Source organism: Dysidea avara, chromosome 8 (assembly GCF_963678975.1).
Source record: "Dysidea avara chromosome 8, odDysAvar1.4, whole genome shotgun sequence".
NCBI lineage: Eukaryota > Metazoa > Porifera > Demospongiae > Dictyoceratida > Dysideidae > Dysidea > Dysidea avara.
In genome coordinates this window covers 1,565,719-1,586,310 of record NC_089279.1, presented here as the reverse complement: position 1 = coordinate 1,586,310, position 20,592 = coordinate 1,565,719, and the positions used below count along the sequence as shown (strand labels likewise).

At 38.9% G+C, this 20,592-nt stretch overlaps 2 protein-coding genes across 2 annotated transcripts in view; one reads left to right on the top strand and one right to left on the bottom strand.

Moving 5' to 3' along the window:
• The window catches only part of LOC136264224 (uncharacterized), a 48,438-nt gene extending 48,008 nt beyond the window's left edge, over window positions 1-430 (top strand). The window contains exons 18-19 of the mRNA XM_066058937.1: window positions 5-78; window positions 133-430. Coding sequence (XP_065915009.1) covers window positions 5-78; window positions 133-365 — 307 coding nt within the window. The 3' untranslated portion in view covers window positions 366-430. The remainder of the gene's footprint in view (window positions 1-4; window positions 79-132) is intronic.
• Window positions 431-9,227: 8,797 nt separating this feature from the next.
• Window positions 9,228-11,253, bottom strand: LOC136263909 (arylsulfatase B-like). Its single transcript, XM_066058532.1, has 2 exons — window positions 10,868-11,253; window positions 9,228-10,549 (listed from the first exon to the last, which is right to left on the bottom strand). The coding sequence occupies exons 1-2, from the start codon at window positions 11,224-11,226 to the stop codon at window positions 9,367-9,369; spliced, it is 1,542 nt and encodes a 513-aa protein (XP_065914604.1). The 5' UTR covers window positions 11,227-11,253; the 3' UTR covers window positions 9,228-9,366.
• Between the last annotated feature and the right edge of the window lie 9,339 nt (window positions 11,254-20,592).

Below are 20,592 nucleotides of genomic sequence, written 5' to 3'. Positions count from 1 at the left end.
ACAGGCTGATGGTGACAGTCAGTATGGACGTTGAGCTACCAGGACTGGTAACAGAGTTCCATCACATTGGGGATATCGGTTAGTGGGCCAGCTGTGTGGTAGGTGTGTTATGTTGCTAGGTGTTGTTGGTAGGATACCTTGTGGCCAGTTCAGTGTTCCATGATAGACAACGTGAAGATGTCTACTGGTTGTCAAGGGAGGGGAAACTACTTGGAGTGATTCCTTGTCTTGGAGCTGGTCCTCGCAGTTTCTGTAGCAAGTTTCTTGATATGCCATCAGAGAATGGAGAAGATCATAGTGGAGTTTATGCCTTTTTCAATGATGGTTATGGAGGGATTGGCAGTGTTAGATTGTCACCACCATGAATAATGTTACAGTTTGTATTTTAGAAATTGATATTTTATATCTTTATGCCAGAAGGTCAAATTGATTGAAGTAACAAGGGGGGTAGGGGTACACACTCAGTAGCATACGGAGGGATGGGACTGGTCCTCCATATTACTTGTAGCACATTTATTAATGTCACTATTAATTTAGTGAATGATGTTTTGATAAGTAGGTGAAATTCTTCACTTTCATATGTTATCAAAATCCTTTTGTATTTACCATGTCTTGGCATTGCAAACACCATTGTTCTGTTAACTGAGAGATAATTGAGCTACAGTGGAACCTCAGTTATCCAGACCCCACTTATCTGGATTCTTAGTTAACCAAACTACGGAAATGATTGCTCTATTAGAGTGGTGACTGTTCTATTAGAGTAGTTGAAAATCCTGATATTTTGGATTTTTTTTTCTCTTTATGCTATTTTAAGGCTATTTATACACAGTTTCAGAGATACAGACTTATGGGCCACCTAGGGGTTCAGGTAACCAAGGTTCCACTGTATACTGTTATAATGAAGTGGTTGTAGACACGCTTTAATGACTGTCCATTAGAGCAGTAGCCATGTAACCTGGTAATATGCAGTGGTATTGTGAGTAGGCATCATTGCTTCTGATTATACCCATTTATAGAGATGCCATTTCACAATACCACTGCATGTTACAACATCAGTACAACAATTCCACCACTACCACACAATACTTCTGGTTACAGAGGTTACAACAATTCCACCACAAAATTATTACAAGGTTACAACAATACCACCACATAATAATTATTACAAGGTTATACAGAGGTAATACCACTGCATATTACAAGGTGTGTAGGTTACAACAATTCCACCCCACACAATACCACCGTGCAGTACCCCTGCATATTACAAGGTTACATATAGCGTAATTATTACTTTTAGTATAGTGTACTATATATGTGACCAGATTTGCGAAAAGGTACGTTTTTCACACACACACAATTTGACCCATTTTTTGAAGTTTCATAACTTTTTGATCATTTTATATAATTGCCTGAAATTTTCCATGAGTGTAGCTACAGCATCTGGCTGCATTTTGATACTACGAGCGAGTTAATCAGTGTAAGGAGTCAAGTATTACATCATTTTGTTTGCTGGTATGTAAAATGTGTGGAAAAGGTATCTTTTCACAAATCCAGTCAGATAGTTATACTATAATTAGTAAGTAAACCAAAACTAAAGATTTAATCTGAATTAATTTACTAAAACTCAATTTCCTTTAATTTATTTACTATAAACTTAAACTAAACACTAGCTAGTATTCAGTGGCGTAGCCAGGAATAAATTTTTACCGAGGCAAAGTTTATCCCTTGGTAGCAGGGGCGGATCTAGGATTTATAAAAGGGGGGGGGCTAACTCAAGGTACTAATCTCTTGGGTAGAGATGTGTGAAGCACACTTCCCAGCATGCTTCGCATGCTGGAACTAGGGGGGTCTGGGGGCATGCCCCCCAGGAAAATTTTTGAAAATAGATGCTAAAAATAATACTGCAATTTGGAGACATTTCCACATAAAATTCATAATATTTCCTGCCTGTAGATATTTTATATACTGCCTTTAGATTGTAGGTATGGCTCTCTGAAGCATTTTGCTAATGGAAAAGTTTGGGTAGGTTACAGACAACCAAGTACATGATGCACCCCTCTCACAATTGTACAACACTGAATGGGTGCATGTTAGAATAATAATGTTGAAAGTGGAAAATTTTGAAACTTGAACAATACAAGATTGAATCTGAGAGCATTTTCAATGGAAATTGTGTACCTGAATTAAGTATTGCCATACATACAAACTGCACAAGTAGATGAATGAAGCACTTTAAACAGACCAATGACTTCATTGTATGCATAGGTGCAGGTAGATTTGGAAAAATTCCTTAACAGAACTAACTATAGGGACCCGCCGATTATGCTCATAATTTTACCTATTATGCTATGCTGCACTGCTCAAAAATTCAGTAACCATTAGGGAAAGCACATTAGCATACCGTAAATTATCCCGTAATCTATATCACGTGATTAGTCTGGTCTTCCTGGCCACGAGGTAATGATGAAATGCCTCGTGGAATACAGTACGGATGTTCATACGACTGGTTAGTCTTTTATTTAGTCTATAGATTAGAATGGTAGTGAAGGAACACTTTCCTGAGCCTGTTTCTTCTCGAGGTTAGAGAACTGACTAGCTTTAATGTCACATCGGGTAGTAAAAGTTAGATTAGGGTTAGGGTAAGAGTTAGGCAATCTTTATAATCTGTTAGGTTAGGGTTAGGGTAAGAGTTAGGCAATCATTTATAATCTGCTAGGTTAGGGTTAGGGTAAGAGTTAGGCAATCATTTATAATCTGCTAGGTTAGGGTTAGGGTAAGAGTTAGGCAATCATTTATAATCTGCTAGGTTAGGGTTAGGGTAAGAGTTAGGCAATCATTTATAATCTGCTAGGTAAGGTTAGGGTAAGAGTGTTAGACTTTTATAGCTAAAATTAGTAAATATTATACAAGTAGTCACAGTAGCGAAGCGGTAGTGCATGAGGCTTGAAATCAAGTGGTCGAAGGTTCGATTCCCGCTGTAGTTTACTTTTTTTTCGCTCGAGACTTTTCAGTTTTTTACTAAGTTCAGTACAGTCTAAAAACGTTTTCAAAACGTTGTTTATAGATACCCACCATCGATTTCAGCTAGGAGGGGTATAAAAACGATGCACTGAAATTCACACTTGATGTAGCCTTGGAGCTGCAAGTTCGGAGTGAATGCACCCGGACGATGACGTATCACACAACGTGGGTTTGTGTGACGTCATCAGGTCACGTGAGATCACGTGAGCTTTAATTTCACGGAGTGCTAATGTGCTCTCCCTAACGCCTAGTCAAAAATTCACCTATTATGCTTAAATTAATGCTTAATATTTACCTATTATGCTCGATTATGCTCAATGTCCATGCCTTAGTTCATATGCTTTGCTACTAGTTTAACACTGTGAAAGAGAAAAAATGAGTGGCTGGAACACAAATAATAAATTATTCTTGCTGCATGCCTGCATGTAAGAGAAAAGATCGATATACTCTAATAGAACAGTCAGTTTGATGATTGTTCTATTAGAGTTACTGACTGCTCTATTAGAGTATATCGATCTTATTTTGCAATTGTCATTTTTCCAGCAAGAATTTACACTATCGTACAAATATTTAACCTATTATGCTGGCATTATGCTCAATGCTTTTAGGTACCTATTATGCTCAAAATCATGCCAGCATAATCGGCGGGTCCCTAACTAACTACATGTTTCCGGTGAATGTTCTATTAGAGTAGTTAGCTGACTGCTCTATTAGAGTATCTCGATCTTGTACACCTCCAATGCTGATCCGAGTCCTTGTTGAATAAACTTTAGCATAAATCCACTGATAATACCTTGGAAAGATGTTTATAAGGTGGTTTTATGAGTATTTGTATTATTAGTGATCATATAATTATGCTAAGACAAAGTTTCATTATAATACTAAGCATATTGATCAAGTAAAGCCTTATGAAGGGGGGGCTTCAGCCCCCAAAGCCCCCCCCCCCCCCCCCCCTGGATCCGCCCCTGGGTAGGGTCCGCAATCCGAAAAATCAACTTCTACAAATCAATCCCCCTACCATTGTGGGATGTTCATTGTAGTATCCCATTGCTTGATCCACCATGAAACCGGAGGCACGATTGTTGTCTTCACAGAAATATCATTTTCAGTATCTCACAAGATGTAAGATTTATTTTTAAAATTTCGTGCTCCACACAAAGGACCGGATGAAACTTGCTACGTAGCCAAATATCGTATCCAGAGTTGTTGTAGTTGAAAACTACGCACAGAAATAAGTAAATGGTTTGCTGGGTGCCCGGAACAGGGTTGCTTTCTTTGAAAAAACAGACAAAGAAATACGAAGTTTCGGATTCAAACTGCCCTACCACCCAGGGCAAGAGAAGCCAACTCTTCCTCATAGTGTTTCGATACGGTTGGGTGCATAGTCTGTCTATGCTGTTAGTTTGGAAAAGATCTGAGACTTCTCACCATCTGGGTGACGAGCGTCAAAATTTTTTGCAGCATCAAAGAATTGTATTTCGAATTCTACCCATTTCCAGCGCTTCTACAGCCACAACAATCATCAATTATAGACTAAAACTATGGCCAGGGCCGCCCACAGGGGGGGGGGGGCAACTGGGGCATTTTGCCCCGGGCCCCAGCCTGAAAGGGGCCCCAGGAGGCCCCACGAAGGGCCCCCTGAATACCTGTTTAAAAGATCGATATACTCTAATAGAGCAGTCAGATCTAAATACTCTAATAGAGCAATCACAGTATTCTTCAGAGGAGCAGTGTAGCAAGCTTATAGATAAGGAGATATGGTTGGTGATGGGTAGTTATTGTCATTGCCAGCAGGTTGTGACCTTTTTTTTTTTTTTTTTTTTTGGTCTTCACCTTACAACTTGGGTCAAGGGCCCCACTTTAACTCTTTGCCCTGGGCCCCTTAATTTCTCTGGGCGGCCCTGACTATGGCAAAAGATGTCCCTGAACGTTTGATAATAGCGGTTGTCAATTATTATTTCATCCACAGCCAGTGGCGTAGCCAAGGGGGGGCAAGGGGAGGCATTTGCCCCCCCCGTCACTAAATGATGTTTTTTTAAAACTTGCGTCACAAGCTTTCCAGTAACTGACACGCATCCCAAATTACTGTTTGTGCGCTACTACGCGAGTGCACACAACATTCAACTCGTTTGTGAATGTTTTTATTTTTTTTATTTTTTTGTTTTTTCCCTAAAGTTTATTTTTTATTATTATTTATTATTATTTTTTTTTATCGTTTGTGAATGGTTTTTTTTTCTCGTTTGTGAATGGTGATATTAACTATTAACACGATGACGTCTTGCGCGTTTTAAGCAATTAATAAAACGATGCGCTAAAATAAGGTATGCCCGAATCCCCTGGGGTTCCCCCGTGTAGTCACCGAACGAAAATATTAGACTATTTACCCTACACTACTCACGTGATAGTGCATTTTTCGAATCTAAGACAGATTACCCGCTCAAAGTGACTTCGCAAGAGTCGTAACTCAGAAGTGACAAGTGATATGCAATGATGCTACAAACCTACGAGGTGATAAGTGATAAATGGACAAACTTTATTTTCCCGAGTTAATCACACTGGATCTTCGTACAGTGTAGTGGCATGCCAGTTTAACTTTTTTTCACTTTGTCAGTCAGTCAGATGATCCGTCACAAGCTTACAAATTCTGCTAACAGGAAAGGTGTAGAGTTGGGATTTCGTGTCAATACATGGCGTTTGAATTTCGCCCGCGCTAAAGCGGTGAGTGAGCTCGTCATACTATGCCAGTGTGCTAGGACTGCAGCACAGACTGTGGCTGACATAAGTAAGACACAATGTATTTGTACTAAAACATTCACAATATAGTTCTACTGGATTGTGGACAAATTTGTTGGAGTACAGTTGTGGCACGTGCGATGATGCTCGACGACAATATTTCCATTGATAAGTGATAACTGGAGCAATCAGTAATGAAGTAGTTATGTAGCTAGTTACGTAAGCTGTAATATACAACACCGTATGTTGGCTAGCCCATGCATCATTGGGTCATTAGCCTTTTGTGCAATTATGAACAATGTCGAGTGTTTTGTGGAGGATGCCTGCCCCCCCACCACCGTCTGGCTAGCTACGCCCCTGGCTGATCGCTCTACAGGTTGGTTTGTTTGTAGCTGAACTCTCTACACGGTGATTTGCTTGTAGCTGAACTCCTTACATTGTTTCTAGCTGATCTCTCTACACGGTGATTTGTTTGTAGCTGATCTCTCTACAATTTGAATTGTGTGTAGCTGATCTCTCTACAGGTTGATTTGTTTGTAGCCGATCTCTCTACAAGGTAATTTATTTGTAGCTGAACTGTTTAAAAGGTGATTTGTTTGTAGCTGATCTCTCTGCAGGTTGATTTGTTTTAGCTGAACTCTCTACAGGGTGATTTATTTGTAGCTGAACTCCTTACATTGTGTGTAGTTTCTAGCTGATCTCTCTACAGGGTGATTTGTTTGTAGTTGATCTCTCTACAAGTTGATTTGTGTGTAGCTGATCTCTCTGCAGGTTGATTTGTTTGTAGCCGATCTCTCTATAGGGTAAATTGTTTGTAGCTGAACTCTCTATAAGGTGATTTGTTTGTAGCTGATCTCTCTGCAGGTTGACTTGTTTTAGCTGAACTCTCTACAGGGTGATTGCTTGTAGCTGAACTCCTTACATTGTGTCTAGTTTCTAGCTGATGTCTCTACAGGATGATTTTTTGTAGCTGAACTCTCTTCAGGGTGATTTGTTTCTAGCTGATCTCTCTACAGGTAGATTTGTGTTGATTTGTTCATTGCTGATCGCTCTAAAGGTTGATTTGTTGCAGCTGAACATCCTGCAAAGTGTTTTGTTTGTAGCTGATCACTCTAAAGGGTAATTTGTTTGTAGCTGAACTCTCTCCACAGTGACTTGTGTGTAGCTGAATTCTGTGTAACTGAATTCTCTAGAGAGTGACTTAATTGTAGCTGAATTCTCTACACAGTGCATGACTTGTTTATAGCTGAACTTTCTTCAGTGTGACTTGTAATGTTCTGAATCTCTATAGTGATATATTTGCTTAACTCTCCACATGGTGACTGTCTTCTTGCTGAACTGTATATAAGATTAACTGTTTGCAGCTGAACTCCCTACAGAATAACTTGTGATGTAATAAAATTCTATAATGGAGTAAATAAATTAGCCGAATGCTCTATTAGGGTGACTGTTCTATTAGAGTATCTCGATCTCGCATTTGCTACACGGAGTTGGCTTTCGAATCATAACTCAGTGGTTTGTAATCCGATTCTTCTGTACTACTGCAAGGACTTTCTATGAAGATTATTCCAGCTATACACCGATTTTCAGCTCATTGCTCTAAGCGGTTTGCCTAGTAGGCGTGAAAACTAATACTTTTTTATTCATAAAAATCGATCGCGTAATTGTGACACAGGTTGGGTTTTGTGTCATATCTCCGTGGTCTTTATCTCGATTCCTTTCAAACCACCAAAAGGCACTCCTACGATGGTTACTCCATCTACATAGCAATTTTCAACTCATTCCATGAAGCAGTTTACCCTGTAGGCGTGACAACAAATCGATCTTGTTTTACGCGAATAATCGGTTATAACTCCTGAACCATTCATCGGATTTGTACCAAATTTGATGCTAGGATTCGCCTTTGGACTCCCTTTCTGTGTGCCAAATTTCAAGGCGATCGGAGTACGCGTTTGCTTGTTATAGCAATTTTTGCAAGTGTGCGAAAAGACGAAGAAGAAAAAACAACGAAACTTTGGCAGCCCGTTTCTCGGAAATGGCTGGAGCGATTTCCTTCAAATTTGGAATGTAGACTCCCTTGGCTGGAGGGAAACTGTGTAGCAAATTTGGTTCCAATCAGATTAGTGATCACCGAGATACAAAGGTGTGAAAATGACGTTTTCGTTCTTCCTGTCAATATACTCACGGTGTGGCGCGCCGGCTTCTTGGGCCGCACGACACACTACCGTGTGTCTTGATATAGTAAGTGGTTTTTTTACTATATAGTTATAGTTGAATTATTCATGTATCTTCCTACAGATATGCAAAAGCTATCAAAATTCCTTCTGTTAAAATAAAATACCATACACAGCTGCATTCCTCATTGATGCTAAATGTGCCATTTGTATACACACACACGCACACATTTTATATTGTACTCCATACATGCATTATATTGAGTTCATGCAACTTTGGTGTATCTAGGGTATTCGTGGCTCACTGGTAAAAGTGACTATGCAGTTTGCACGCTGTGAAATATGAAACATGCATGAGCCTTAATAGGGGAGTCTGGGGGGCATACTGAACAATTGGCTTCCTGAGGTTGAATTTGGTAGCAATTTTGACTCTAAATAATGCAAAATGTAAATGCCATCAGTACTTAAATAAAATGAAATAGCTGTATAAGTGCAGTACCAACACATGCACATGATGAGTGCAAGTTATGTGGTTGAAGTCAGACTAGTTGTTAAATTTAACTGTGTAATTACAATATGATTCCTCTATTAGTAGTACTCTAAATAAAGGTGGCAGATATAGGTACCAGCCTTTTATGCTGGCATAGCTACCTACTTTTACAATTATGGTCTCACACACTAAAAGGAAGTAGCCGAAATTTTTAAAGGTTGTGTTTCAGTAGTTGGTGATCATGAATATGAGTTAGACTGAAGAGGAACTTTGTGTTGATATGTCTACCAAGAAGTTAAGGATATTAATCTTGTGCCAACTTTCATTGTGTGAGATCTAGAGTTTTGTTATTTTCTACAAGTAATGTTGTATAGCTACTCTACAGTTGGATCATATAACTCTACGGTTGGATATAATTGAGCAAAAGTTTGACACTTGCTGAGACCTAATGGCTTCAATGTATTTACTACTGCTGGTTTACACATTGTTATCATGTTCACATGCATACTATAGTATGCCAGTTTTGAGCTGATTTCTCAAAAGCATTAAATTACTTATGAAAGCAATTACTCATGCAACTATTGCCACCCAGCGAACGAGTACTATAAGATGCCTGTGTACCACTTGAGTCTTGTGCAAGGATGGGCAGGACTAGTAGCTAACCTGCAGGAGGTCTCCTGGAGAGAGTTTGCTGAACCTGAAATTCCACAATGACCACAACACATTACTAAGCGAGGCAAAGAAAGTTTGGCAATCCATACATCGCAGAAAACACAGATTAACAACCTAAACATGTTTAATTTTCTGGAAGCTGGTTATTGTGTACACGGACACATAGCATACAACACATGGATTAAACCAAACTATACCATTGAAACATAAAGCTGTTTAATGTAAAATAGCTAACAATCATCAGGTATATGTAGCTATAATAGAAGCTGATAGTCATTAGTCCAGCCAAGGTGTCCACACACCTCCGAACTTTGCAGGATTGGATTTAGGATCAAGGCCAGGATGTAATTGCTCAATATGTGTTGAGTTGTAAAACTCAATCCTTTCTTTCAACTGCTTTACCATCTCAGGATGTTGGTCAGCAACATTGTTCCTTTCATTAGGATCATCTTCAATATTGAACAGCCATGTAAAGGAAGGTGTGTAGGGAGGAGGCTCTATTGTTCCATTTAAGTGAATCCAACCATCAGGGCAAGCATGACCACCTGGTAGTGGTGTCATGCTACAGTTAGGTAGACCAGTAACAAGTTTCCATTGTCCAACTCGGATTGCAGCCTGTCCCCTGAATCCTTTAGTAGGTGGGTCTAGGTTTATCAACACTTCTTTACGAGGTGTCTCATCATTGTTGGTGATAGTTTTCCAAACATTGTACCCATCTAATGCCCACTTGTCTTTATCAAGTTCCAAACCAGCAATACCTTCTACTATTGTTGGTAGCCAGTCAGTTGCATGAATTAGCTGGTGATTATCATAGTTTAGTTTTGGTAGTTTAGAGCCCCACACAAATGCATTACCACGAACTCCACCTTCAAACACAGTCATCTTGTTTCCCCTCAATGGTAAGTTACTACTGCCCAGCATGGTTTGTCCTCCATTATCAGTTGTGAATATAATTATAGTATCATCTAGAAAGTTCCTTTCCTTCAGCCTTGCTGTAATATTAGCTATTCCCTCATCAGCAGCTCGCAGCATTCCACAAAGTATACGTCGGTTATCATAAGGAATATAGGAACATTCATCAATGTATTTCTGAGGAGCTTCCATTGGATAATGGATAGACTGATATGCAGCATAAATAAAGAATGGTCCTTTATCACTATTGTGGTTCATGATAATTTGCTCTACTGCTTCAGTAAACAACATGGTGCTATATGTTCCATTTTTGTCAGTGACTGGCTTGGTATTGTTTCTGAAATCTACTCCATCAAATTTGATTTTACCAACATTCCCGAAGCTGTGATCATAGTAGTCTTCAACAGCATTATAATATCCAAAGAAAGTGTCAAATCCCCTGTAGGTTGGGGTGTACTCCCACTTGTGCATACCAAGGTCCCATTTCCCTACACAGTGCGTAGAATAACCTCCTTTCTTTAGCTCGTCTGCAATTGCAGTGGCGGATCTAGGAATTTATAAAGGGGGTTTCCAGTTTAGAAGGTGGAGATATATATTGACATGAGATACGCAAACGTTTGCACTACATCGTCTGGTTTGGTAAGGTGAGACCAAAAAAAAAAAAAAAAAAAGGTCACAGCCTAGTAATAGTACATAAAATATATTAAAACTTCCTACACACTACTTTAGTAGCTACTGTGACTGCTCTAATTACAGTATCTCGATCGAGACGCACGCCGCGATAATTAAAACATTTAATTGTTACGCAATCATTTTTCAAAGGGGGTTTCCGTGGAAACCAATGAAACCCCCCTGGATCCGCCACTGAATTGTGGTTTGATTTAGTGGTAATCCAAAGGGATGACCATTTATAATCACTGCCCTAGCCAAACCCATGTGATAAGGATATCGACCAGCCAATATCGCGGATCTTGTTGGAGAGCAATATCGTTGCACGTAGTACTGCTGTAGACGAATCCCTTCAACTGCTAACGTATCGATAAAATCTGTTTTAATGTCGGATCCCTTGTAGCTGGTATCGTTCCATCCCAGGTCGTCTATTACAATCATCAGTATGTTAGGCTTCGTGGCTGCAATCGACAAGCTCCATTGTGCACTCAATGAAGCGACGACAAAAAATACAGCAACGTTAACTCTGCTCAACGCGCGTACGAGGTTCAGCATTCTTCTGAAAAGCAATTGCCTGTCATGTGACCTTGCGCACAATGCACAGTCCAAAACCACAACTGCGCGTCATGAATCCAGTCACTATGGCAACCGGATCGGTCATCGTAGATTTGCCAGTCAGAGTGTATACGATTTATACGTCTTACGGAATAAATAAATAAATAAATAAGGGGCCTAGACACCGGGGTACCAAGAAGCTATACAGCAGCTGGAGCCCTGGCAAGGCAAACACACAAGGCAAACACATTTGCAAGGCAAACACATTTGTTTCCGACAAATGTTCAAAACAAGTTAAAGAATCAGCTTACCTAACAATGGTGAGACCACAACTAGAGTATGCATCTGCTGTCTGGGATCCCTACCACGTTGGAGATATTTCAGAGTTAGAGAAAGTACAACGAAGAGCAGCGCGCTGGGTGTTGAATGACTATGGCAGATTCAGTTCAGTTTCTCTAATGTTGGATCAGCTGAAATGGCCTACATTACAAATTCGTCGGAAATTATCTAGGTTACAAATATTGCATAAGATACACTACCAACAGTTATCACTCCAAATTCCTCATTATTACTTACCAAAAACACGACCAACAAGACAATACCACCATCTTCACTATATTTTACCTACCTCATCCACCACGGCATACCAAAACAGCTATTTCTCAAGAACAATAAACGAGTGGAACATACTACCAACTGACACAATTGAAATTGCAGATACTGATCTATTTACAGCTAGACTCCAATCATATTATTGTACCTAATGTATTTGTTTATGTGATTCCTGAGCACACCAGCAGGGCTGACTGCTCAGTAAACAATAATAATAATAATAATAATAATAATAACACAAAAGAAACAAAACACACATGCATAGCTACACAAATCCCACAGCTGAGGAGAGAGCTATGAAAATATGTTCAGGGACGGATCCAGGGGAGGGGGTAGCTTTGAGAGCTGAAGCCCCCCTCAGGGGCGGATCTAGGATTTATAAAGGGGTGGGGGGGGGGGGGGGCTAACTCAAGGTACTAATCTCTTGGGTAGAGGGAACTAGGGGGTCTGGGGGCATGCCCCCCCCCCCCCCCCCCCCAGGAAAATTTTGAAAAATAGATGCTAAAATACTGCAATTTGGAGACATTTCCACATAAAATTCATATCTAGATATTTTATATACTGCCTTTAGATTATAGGTATGGCTCTCTGAAGCATTTTGCTAATGGAAAAGTTTGGGTAGGTTACAGACAACCAAGTACATGATGCACCCCTCTCACAATTGCACAACACTGAATAGGTGCTTGTTAGAATAATAATGTTGAAAGTGGAAAATTTTGAAATTTGAACAATACAAGATTGAATCTGAGAGCATTTTCAATGGAAATTGTGTACCTGAATTAAGTATTGCCATACATATTAACTACACAAGTAGATACATGAATGAAGCCCTTTAAACAGACTAATGCACTTCATTGTATGTATAAGTGCAGGCAGATTTGGAAAAATTCCATAACAGAACCAACTACATGTTTCCAGTGAATGTTCTATTAGAGTAGTTAGCTGACTGCTCTATTAGAGTATTTCGATCTTGTACACCTCCAATGCTGATCCGGGTCCTTGTTGCATAAACTTTAGCATTAATCCACTGATAATACCTTGGAAAGATGTTTATAAGGTGGTTTTATGAGTATTTGTATTATTAGTGATCATATAATTATGCTAAGACAAAATTTCATTATAATACTCAGCATATTGATCAAGTAAAGCCTAAATATGAAGGGGGGGGGGGGCTTCAGCCCCCAAAGCCCCCCCCCCCCCCCCCCCCTGGATCCGCCCCTGCCCCTTCACTTTTAGATCAAATTTTGTCTTAGCATAATATGTGTGGTAACATATATGATCACTAGCTAATACTATACAAATACTCATAGCTAAACCCACCTTATCAGTATTAAACATCTGGATGACTGTTGCTCTTGATCAAGGCAGGTATACCTGGAGACATGATTCAGTCCTACAGGTTCTCTCATTCGTGGTCTCCAACAGCACTTACCTGACAGTTTTAAACTCTATGCAGAATATCTTGCTAGTGTCTGCCCTCCCAGCACCATTCCAACCAATCTTTCCTCCACCCTTACCAGACCTGACTTGGTTTTAGTAATAATTTCATCTGTTTGTTCGAACTAACTATTCCCACCAATACCCAGCAACATCTTTTTGCTGCTTGAGGAACACTGGTATAGCTGTTTACAATATGACTTTCAGCTTTCTGCCTTATCTGTTAATCTCATTTCCATCGAGATTGGTTGTTTAGGCCATTTTATGCCAGACACAATTGCCCAAGTAGCCAATGCTTGTGAAGTGACAAGGAAAACCATAAGATCCCTGTTTGTGCAGGTTGCTTGCATTGTTGTTTCCTGCTCATACAGAATTTTTAATTCTAGAACCTCCCTGGACTGGGACCTATCGGTTTTCCTAAACTACTTTTCTGCATGTTATAATTGTTATTTTTGTATTGTAATTTAATAGTGTAAGTCTTGCCAGGGCTCCTGTACTGTTCATCCAGTGCAAGGTACCCCTGAGCAGAGGCGGATCTAGGATTTCAGAAAGGGGGGTGCTAACATAATGGTTGGTTGGCTAAGAAAAGCGACAACTGGTTATTACAACTAGCCATAGTGTGCAAAGCACACTCAGCATGCAGAGCATGCTCTATCTAGGGCGGCCTGGAGGCATGCCAAAAATTTGCAAATTTAGCCTATTCAGTATTAAAAATAATTTGATAATATTTTTGACTGAAAAATGATGCCACTTTGTTTAAGTGATTCACAATCATTGTAAAGTATTGTGCATCACCTAGCTAAGTGTAATAATGATGAAATGACACCATTATTCCAGAACAGTTGTAATACTAACTGTCATACAAAGGCGCACAGCCAGTAATTAAAAATATATTCTTTACATAAAGAACAGGAGGGGAGATTCATATCTCCCCTTCCTGTTCTTTATGTAAATAATATAATTTTTATTATCAGCTATACATGATCAATACTTGCCATTATTTTTGTGCTTGAACTACCTTAATTTAGTGGTACATTAAATTTAACAATTTAGAGTTTGGTTTTTTGCTAATTGATTACATCAATTCACGAATTAATAAAATTTATATGGTAAATTCATCAATATACAAGATCGCTAAATTTAGTGTATTGCTTGGCTTAAGATATAGCTAGTGTGCTTTACAGTCTCATGGCTCAAACTATAATGTCCAAACAGTAATGAAGAGAGGGCTTGAGAGGACAAGTATAGACTAACCAGTGTGAAGAGCATGCATGCATAGAATTTTCCAACTAGGGGGTCTGGGTCTCTGGAAATTTTTGTAATGTAGCTATCACAAGATTGAACCTGGAAGCTATTTTTAACCAAATACTCTATTATAATACTGAAAGATTGTGGGTACAAGATGGATGAGTTCAGTTGTAAGCAATTTTAGAAAACAGAACTACATTTCTAATGTTATTGGATTATAAGGCAATACATAATAGTGGATTGTCAAAGACAATATACAGGATTGGAGATCTAAAAATAACTTCAACTTTGTAGTATATATAGCCACAGACTGTTCTGTTGCTATTTCAATCTGACTTTACAACTATATGGCCCCATCACCATAATATTTTTGTACAACTAGAGTCCAAAGTCACTTACATATACAACTAGTTTTTGGCAGCAACTAACCCATTTATAGCATTACATACAGTGTAAATACTGTGGTATCATTTGAGCGTATAAAGTTAAGCGTCAAGGTGAGTGCAAACCCTGTATGACATTAAATTTTATTCAATTGATGCTAGATTCAGATAAATGCAGCATGGAACTTTGGTACTGATTTAGCAAAAACAAACAGTTCTCAGATACTACAGCCTTGTTAACCGTATACATGCTAAGAAATTAACTGTTTTACTTAAGCATGTCAACCCAAGCATCAAGTTTGTAACAACAACTGAAATACCCACTATTTAAACATTAAACTATTTGACAGACGTTGTTCTCAGAAAGTGATTAGTATATATAGCAGGATGTTTGGAGCAATGGTAAGATAGCAGTGCACACACAGGTCAAGAAAACACACTGGCAACTTCTTGAAAAAAAAATTATGATGGATGTCTATTAGAGTAATCGACTGTTCTATTAGAATATTTCGATTGTAGCAGCTTTTAGGTTTAAGTCTCACACCAAAAGTATAATCTAATCCAAAACAGCCAATCTGTAAAAAAAGTGTGCGGCCCTCAAAAAGGCTATAGTGAAAAAAAAGATGTGAAATCCAAGGTGGCGGCCAAGAAATGGCTGTGATGGTAGGTTAATGGTAAAAAATTTAATAATGACAATTCAGGTGAATTTTGGTGCCGCTTGGTCAATTGGCACAAAATTCACCTGAATTGTCATTATTAAAATTTTTACCATTAACCTACCATCACAGCCATTTCTTGGCCGCCACCTTGGATTTCACATCTTTTTTCGCCATAGCCTTTTTGAGAGCCGCACTCTTTTTTTACAGCTTGGCTGTTTTGGATTAGATTTCACTTCCTTTTGTATTTGTATACCCCAAAGTCGGTCTATGGCCGGCTTTGGGACTTTTTTAACCTATCTTTTTTTCTTTTCCACAGGAAGAAGAAAAGATGAAGCAGATGTACTTTAAATATTTCTGATTCTATCAGTAAATGTACAGATTATATATATAATACATATATTTATCACAGAACTCTCCATGGTGGTTTCTTTGTAACTGAACACTCTACAAGGTGACTTCTTCTATCTGATCTCTCTACAGGGTAAATTGTTTGTAGCTGAACGATAACTTCTTCTAGCTGATCTTTCTACAGGGTGATTTGTTTGTAGCTGAATTCTGTACAGGTGATTTGTTTGCAGCTGAGGTCTTTACAGAATGGCTTCTTTGTAGCTGAACTCTCTACAAGGTCACTTCTTCTAACTGATCTTTCTACAGAGCAATTTGTTTGTGGCTGAATTTTTTACAGGGTGATTTCTTTGCAGCTGAACTCTCTACATGGTGCATGGTTTCTTTGTAGCTGAACTCTCTACAAGGCAATTTCTTCTAGCTGATCTCTCTACAGGGTGATTTGTTTGTAGCTGAATTCTGTACAGGTGATTTGTTTGTAGCTTAGCTCTTTACAGAATGGTTTCTCTGTAGCTGAACTCTCTACAAGGTAACTCCTTCTAGCTGAACTCTGGTTTGACTCTCTACAAGGTGACTTCTTCTAGCTGATCTTTCTACAGGGTGATTTGTTTGTAGGTGAACTATCTACAAGGTAACATCTTCTAGCTGATCTCTCTACACGGTGATTTTGTTTGTAGCTGAACTATCTACAGGATAACTTCTTCTAGCTGATCTCCCTACAGGGTGATTTGTTTGTAGCTGAATTCTCTACATGGTGGTTTCTTTGTAACTGAACTATCTACAAGATAACTTCTTCTAGCTGATCTCTCTACAGGGTGATTTGTTTGTAGCTGAATTCTGTATATAGGTGATTTGTTTGCAGCTGAGCTTACTGTAGATACATGAATATACTGTAATTTACATTTTGATGATCCCATGATCTAAAAAATGACTACAACAGAACAAGAAGCCAGATACACCAGTGTTTAGAAGTACCACCAAGAGTTAATAAAATTAATTATAGTAGTGGGGTCTTGGTACCACATAATTATTAATTTTTCTTCACCATTTGCGTGATTTGTCCATTGACCATAAACTCACCCGCCAACAGTCACAACATCAGTACCACCATACAGAAAGGGATACAGTATGGTAAGGCACAGCTAACTAAAAACATGTAATCATACAGTCAGACTAACATGTCAACAAACACTTAATTCCACTATTATGATCATTGTTAAAGTGAGTAGCCATTCCCAAGATGTATTCAGCATACTGCAGCAGTTGATGACCAATTTTGGAATATATTACTTGACTTGTTTTGTAGTTCTCACCTGTTATAACAATTTTTGTTGCTAGGAGACATATAAACTAGGAGGGACTAATGGTTATAGCATAATGGACTAGGTGCATAATGGTAAACAAGTTACACAACAGCAAAGGAAATTTTAATAAACTAGCAGTGATTGGATAGTTGATAGATAAAAGCAGAAGACAATTTGTAGTTTTCCAGTCCTGATTGTTTGAGAATAAGCACATTAGCTGCTATAAGCATGAATAAAGCAAGACAGACTAAATTCCAACACAAGGTTTATGATGCAAACTCATTATGCACCTACCAATGTGTTACCCCACCACCCCCCTTGGATGTAATACCTGTAAGTGGGGCTTTACAAGGCGAATTGACATGAAACTGCTGCTTCACTATGGGGCATTTGACAATCTTTCATTAAGCACCCAAGTATTTTTTCTACGCTATGTCAAATCTCCCATGTTGCAAAACTGGAGCCAATGGTGGGGATTTGACACAATAGATTTGTCCTACCATAGGACATTTAACATTCGGTTGTGCCCACTATAGCCCTATATATGCCCGAGGGGGAGGAGGGGTTAGTAGGGAAATACATTGATACGTGCATTATATATAATATGGTGCATCTACTGGGGTAAGTAGATTAAGCTTGTACCTTGCGGGCCTAAGCATGTTTTTCTCCTGTTTTGAAAAATAATCTTTTATTGCCTGCCCCTAACTGGAGTTTGCCTGACACCTTCAACATCACAAAAAGCTATCTAAAATGGTTAATTTAGTTTTGACCATTGGCAAACTACAACACTCAACAATTATATCAGAGTATACATAACTCTATATATCTGCCCAGTTACTATATTGTAGGGTCCATGGTTGTCTCAGATCTGCTTATATTATTATCACATCAATCAATCGATGCATAGTAATTACGGCCTACTGTATTGAGCTGAGCCCTCAAAATTATAAACTCATTTGTAGTATTGACCTACCTCATTTGTAGTATTGACTTACCCGCTAATCATTCAAATGCCAGACACATTATTTATAGCCAAAGTTTTCACCATACATTATAGGAAGCCATAAAAGTATATAGCCTATTAACCTTTCCTGAACTGTTGGTGGAAGCACTTGTCAGTCTGCTCTTGACATCTTTGTTGTCATCACCAACCATCTCGGTTGGTTGAAACGTTGAGAAAATATCCTCTTTCATTTTTAGTTATTTTCTCAGGGTTCAGCTCAACTTGTTCGCGGTCTGACCCACACAGCTAGAACAAGCCAGCTACGAGGCTCTGGCCTACACAAGCATAGTATAGGGAGAATAAACGTCTTAATGATTAAGACAAAATATACATTACAAGCATACAGGGGCCTAGACACAGGGGTACCATATGCTAATGGATCAGTACAGGAGCCCTGGCAAGACTTACATTAACTAAAGGTAAATTAAATTACAATACACAAAAAAAACTAAAAACAAACTATATCTACATATATGTAATACTTAAAGTTTACCTAAGGTGGTCTGAAAGATCCCAGCCTGGGGAGGCTCTAGAATTAAAAATTCTTTAAGAACAGGACACAGCAATGCGAGCTGCCTGCTCAAACAAGGATCTTATGGTTTTCTTTGGCACTTCACAAGCAGTAGCCATTTGAGCAATTGTTTCTGACAAAAAGTGGCCTAAACAACCAATTTCAATTGGAACAAGATTGACAGTTAACCCAGAAAGCTGGAGGTCATATTGCAAGGAGCTATATCGATCTTCCTTTCTAGCTCTAGCAGCAAGAAGATGTTGCTGGGTATTAGTTGGTACTGTCAATTCGAACAAACAAATGGAATCATTAGAAACCAATACCAAGTCAGGCCTGCTGAGGGTGGAGGAAAGATTGGTTGGGATGGTACTAGGGGGGCTGGAACTAGCTAGATAACCTGGAAGGTCAGCGTAAAGTTTGAATGTTTCAGGTAAATGCTGTTGGAGCCCATGAACAAGGACCTGTAAAACTGAATCATGTCTCCAGGTATATCTGCCTTGATCTAGAGCAGCAGGACAGCCCGGCAGTCAAAATATGGTTTGTTGTGGGTTGAGGAGCTTGACAAAGAGCACATCTAGGATCAGTAATGATGTTCCATCTGGCCAGGTTCATAGGGGTTGGTAGAGTGTCACAACCAGCACGTAGCAGCTAGGAAGGACAGCTGTTTTTCAGGGAGGCCATACATCAATCTCTTCCACAGAGGGCAAGCTTGCTCCAGAGTTACAATATCTAAAAATTTATTTTGAACAGTTAATGTTTCCAGTTTTGATTTCCAATATTCAATGTGAGCAGAACGTGAGTTGTGGCGAGCATGGTTCTTGAAAGTTGCAGAGTGAATGTGAAGCCTTAGCAGCAGATAAACAGTCAAGGACAGTGGAAGAGATATCGGATCTGTTAGCTAAAATAGAATGTCGCAGCTCTATAATCAGTGGATCAACTGACCGTTCAATAGCCAGAATGTATGAAAGTTTGGCTGATTGCTTCAGGTGTGGTAAAAAGGGGAGATCCAACACATCCGGGTGGAAAACAGTTCCAGGAGTACAATTTCTGGGGAGGTTCAACCAATTTTTCATAAATTTCAATACTGATGACTGTGCTGAAATAATAGAAGACACGGTAAGCCTCTCAACAGCTAAATGAAAATGTAGAACAGAAGACACAAAGTTTTTTAAAATCCATATCTTATGATTATGATTATGATTATATACTGGGTCGAGACAGCACAGCTGATAATTGACCCAGGTAATTACAGACAAAAAACAAAAAAACAAAAAAAAAACATTTAACATATACATGCATACATAAAATTATTTATTGTGTGATGACAAGGTGGTTGGTAAAAATTTCTGTGGATTGCTCTTCAATAAAGTTGTTAGGTAAAGTGTTCCATTCTCTTAAAGTATTCGGAAAGAAGCTTTTCTGATACGATACAGTGGAACTGACTGGGATTATAAATCGATGTTGATGAAGCTGTCTAGTTGGATACTGAGTTGGTAAGAAATAAGATGGTAGCTGTACGGAAGGAGTAAGCTGATGAACGATTTTGTGAAATTGGCTTAACCTATTAATGTGTCTTCTCTCTTGTAGGGTTGGCCATTCAAGGAAGTTCAACATATCTGTCACACTACTGTACCAACTAAAATCAGAAAGGACCCATCTTGCAGCACGTCGTTGGATTTTTTCTATGTCATATATTAAGTATTCATGATAAGGGTCCCAGACACAAGCTGCATACTCTAACAATGGTCTTATGATGGTAATGTAGGCATTTTGCTTGACATTACTACTACATTTACTTATATTCTCCTCGAACAGAACACTTATCGATGGATTGTAAAAATTGTAAAATTTGTAATCCCACTAG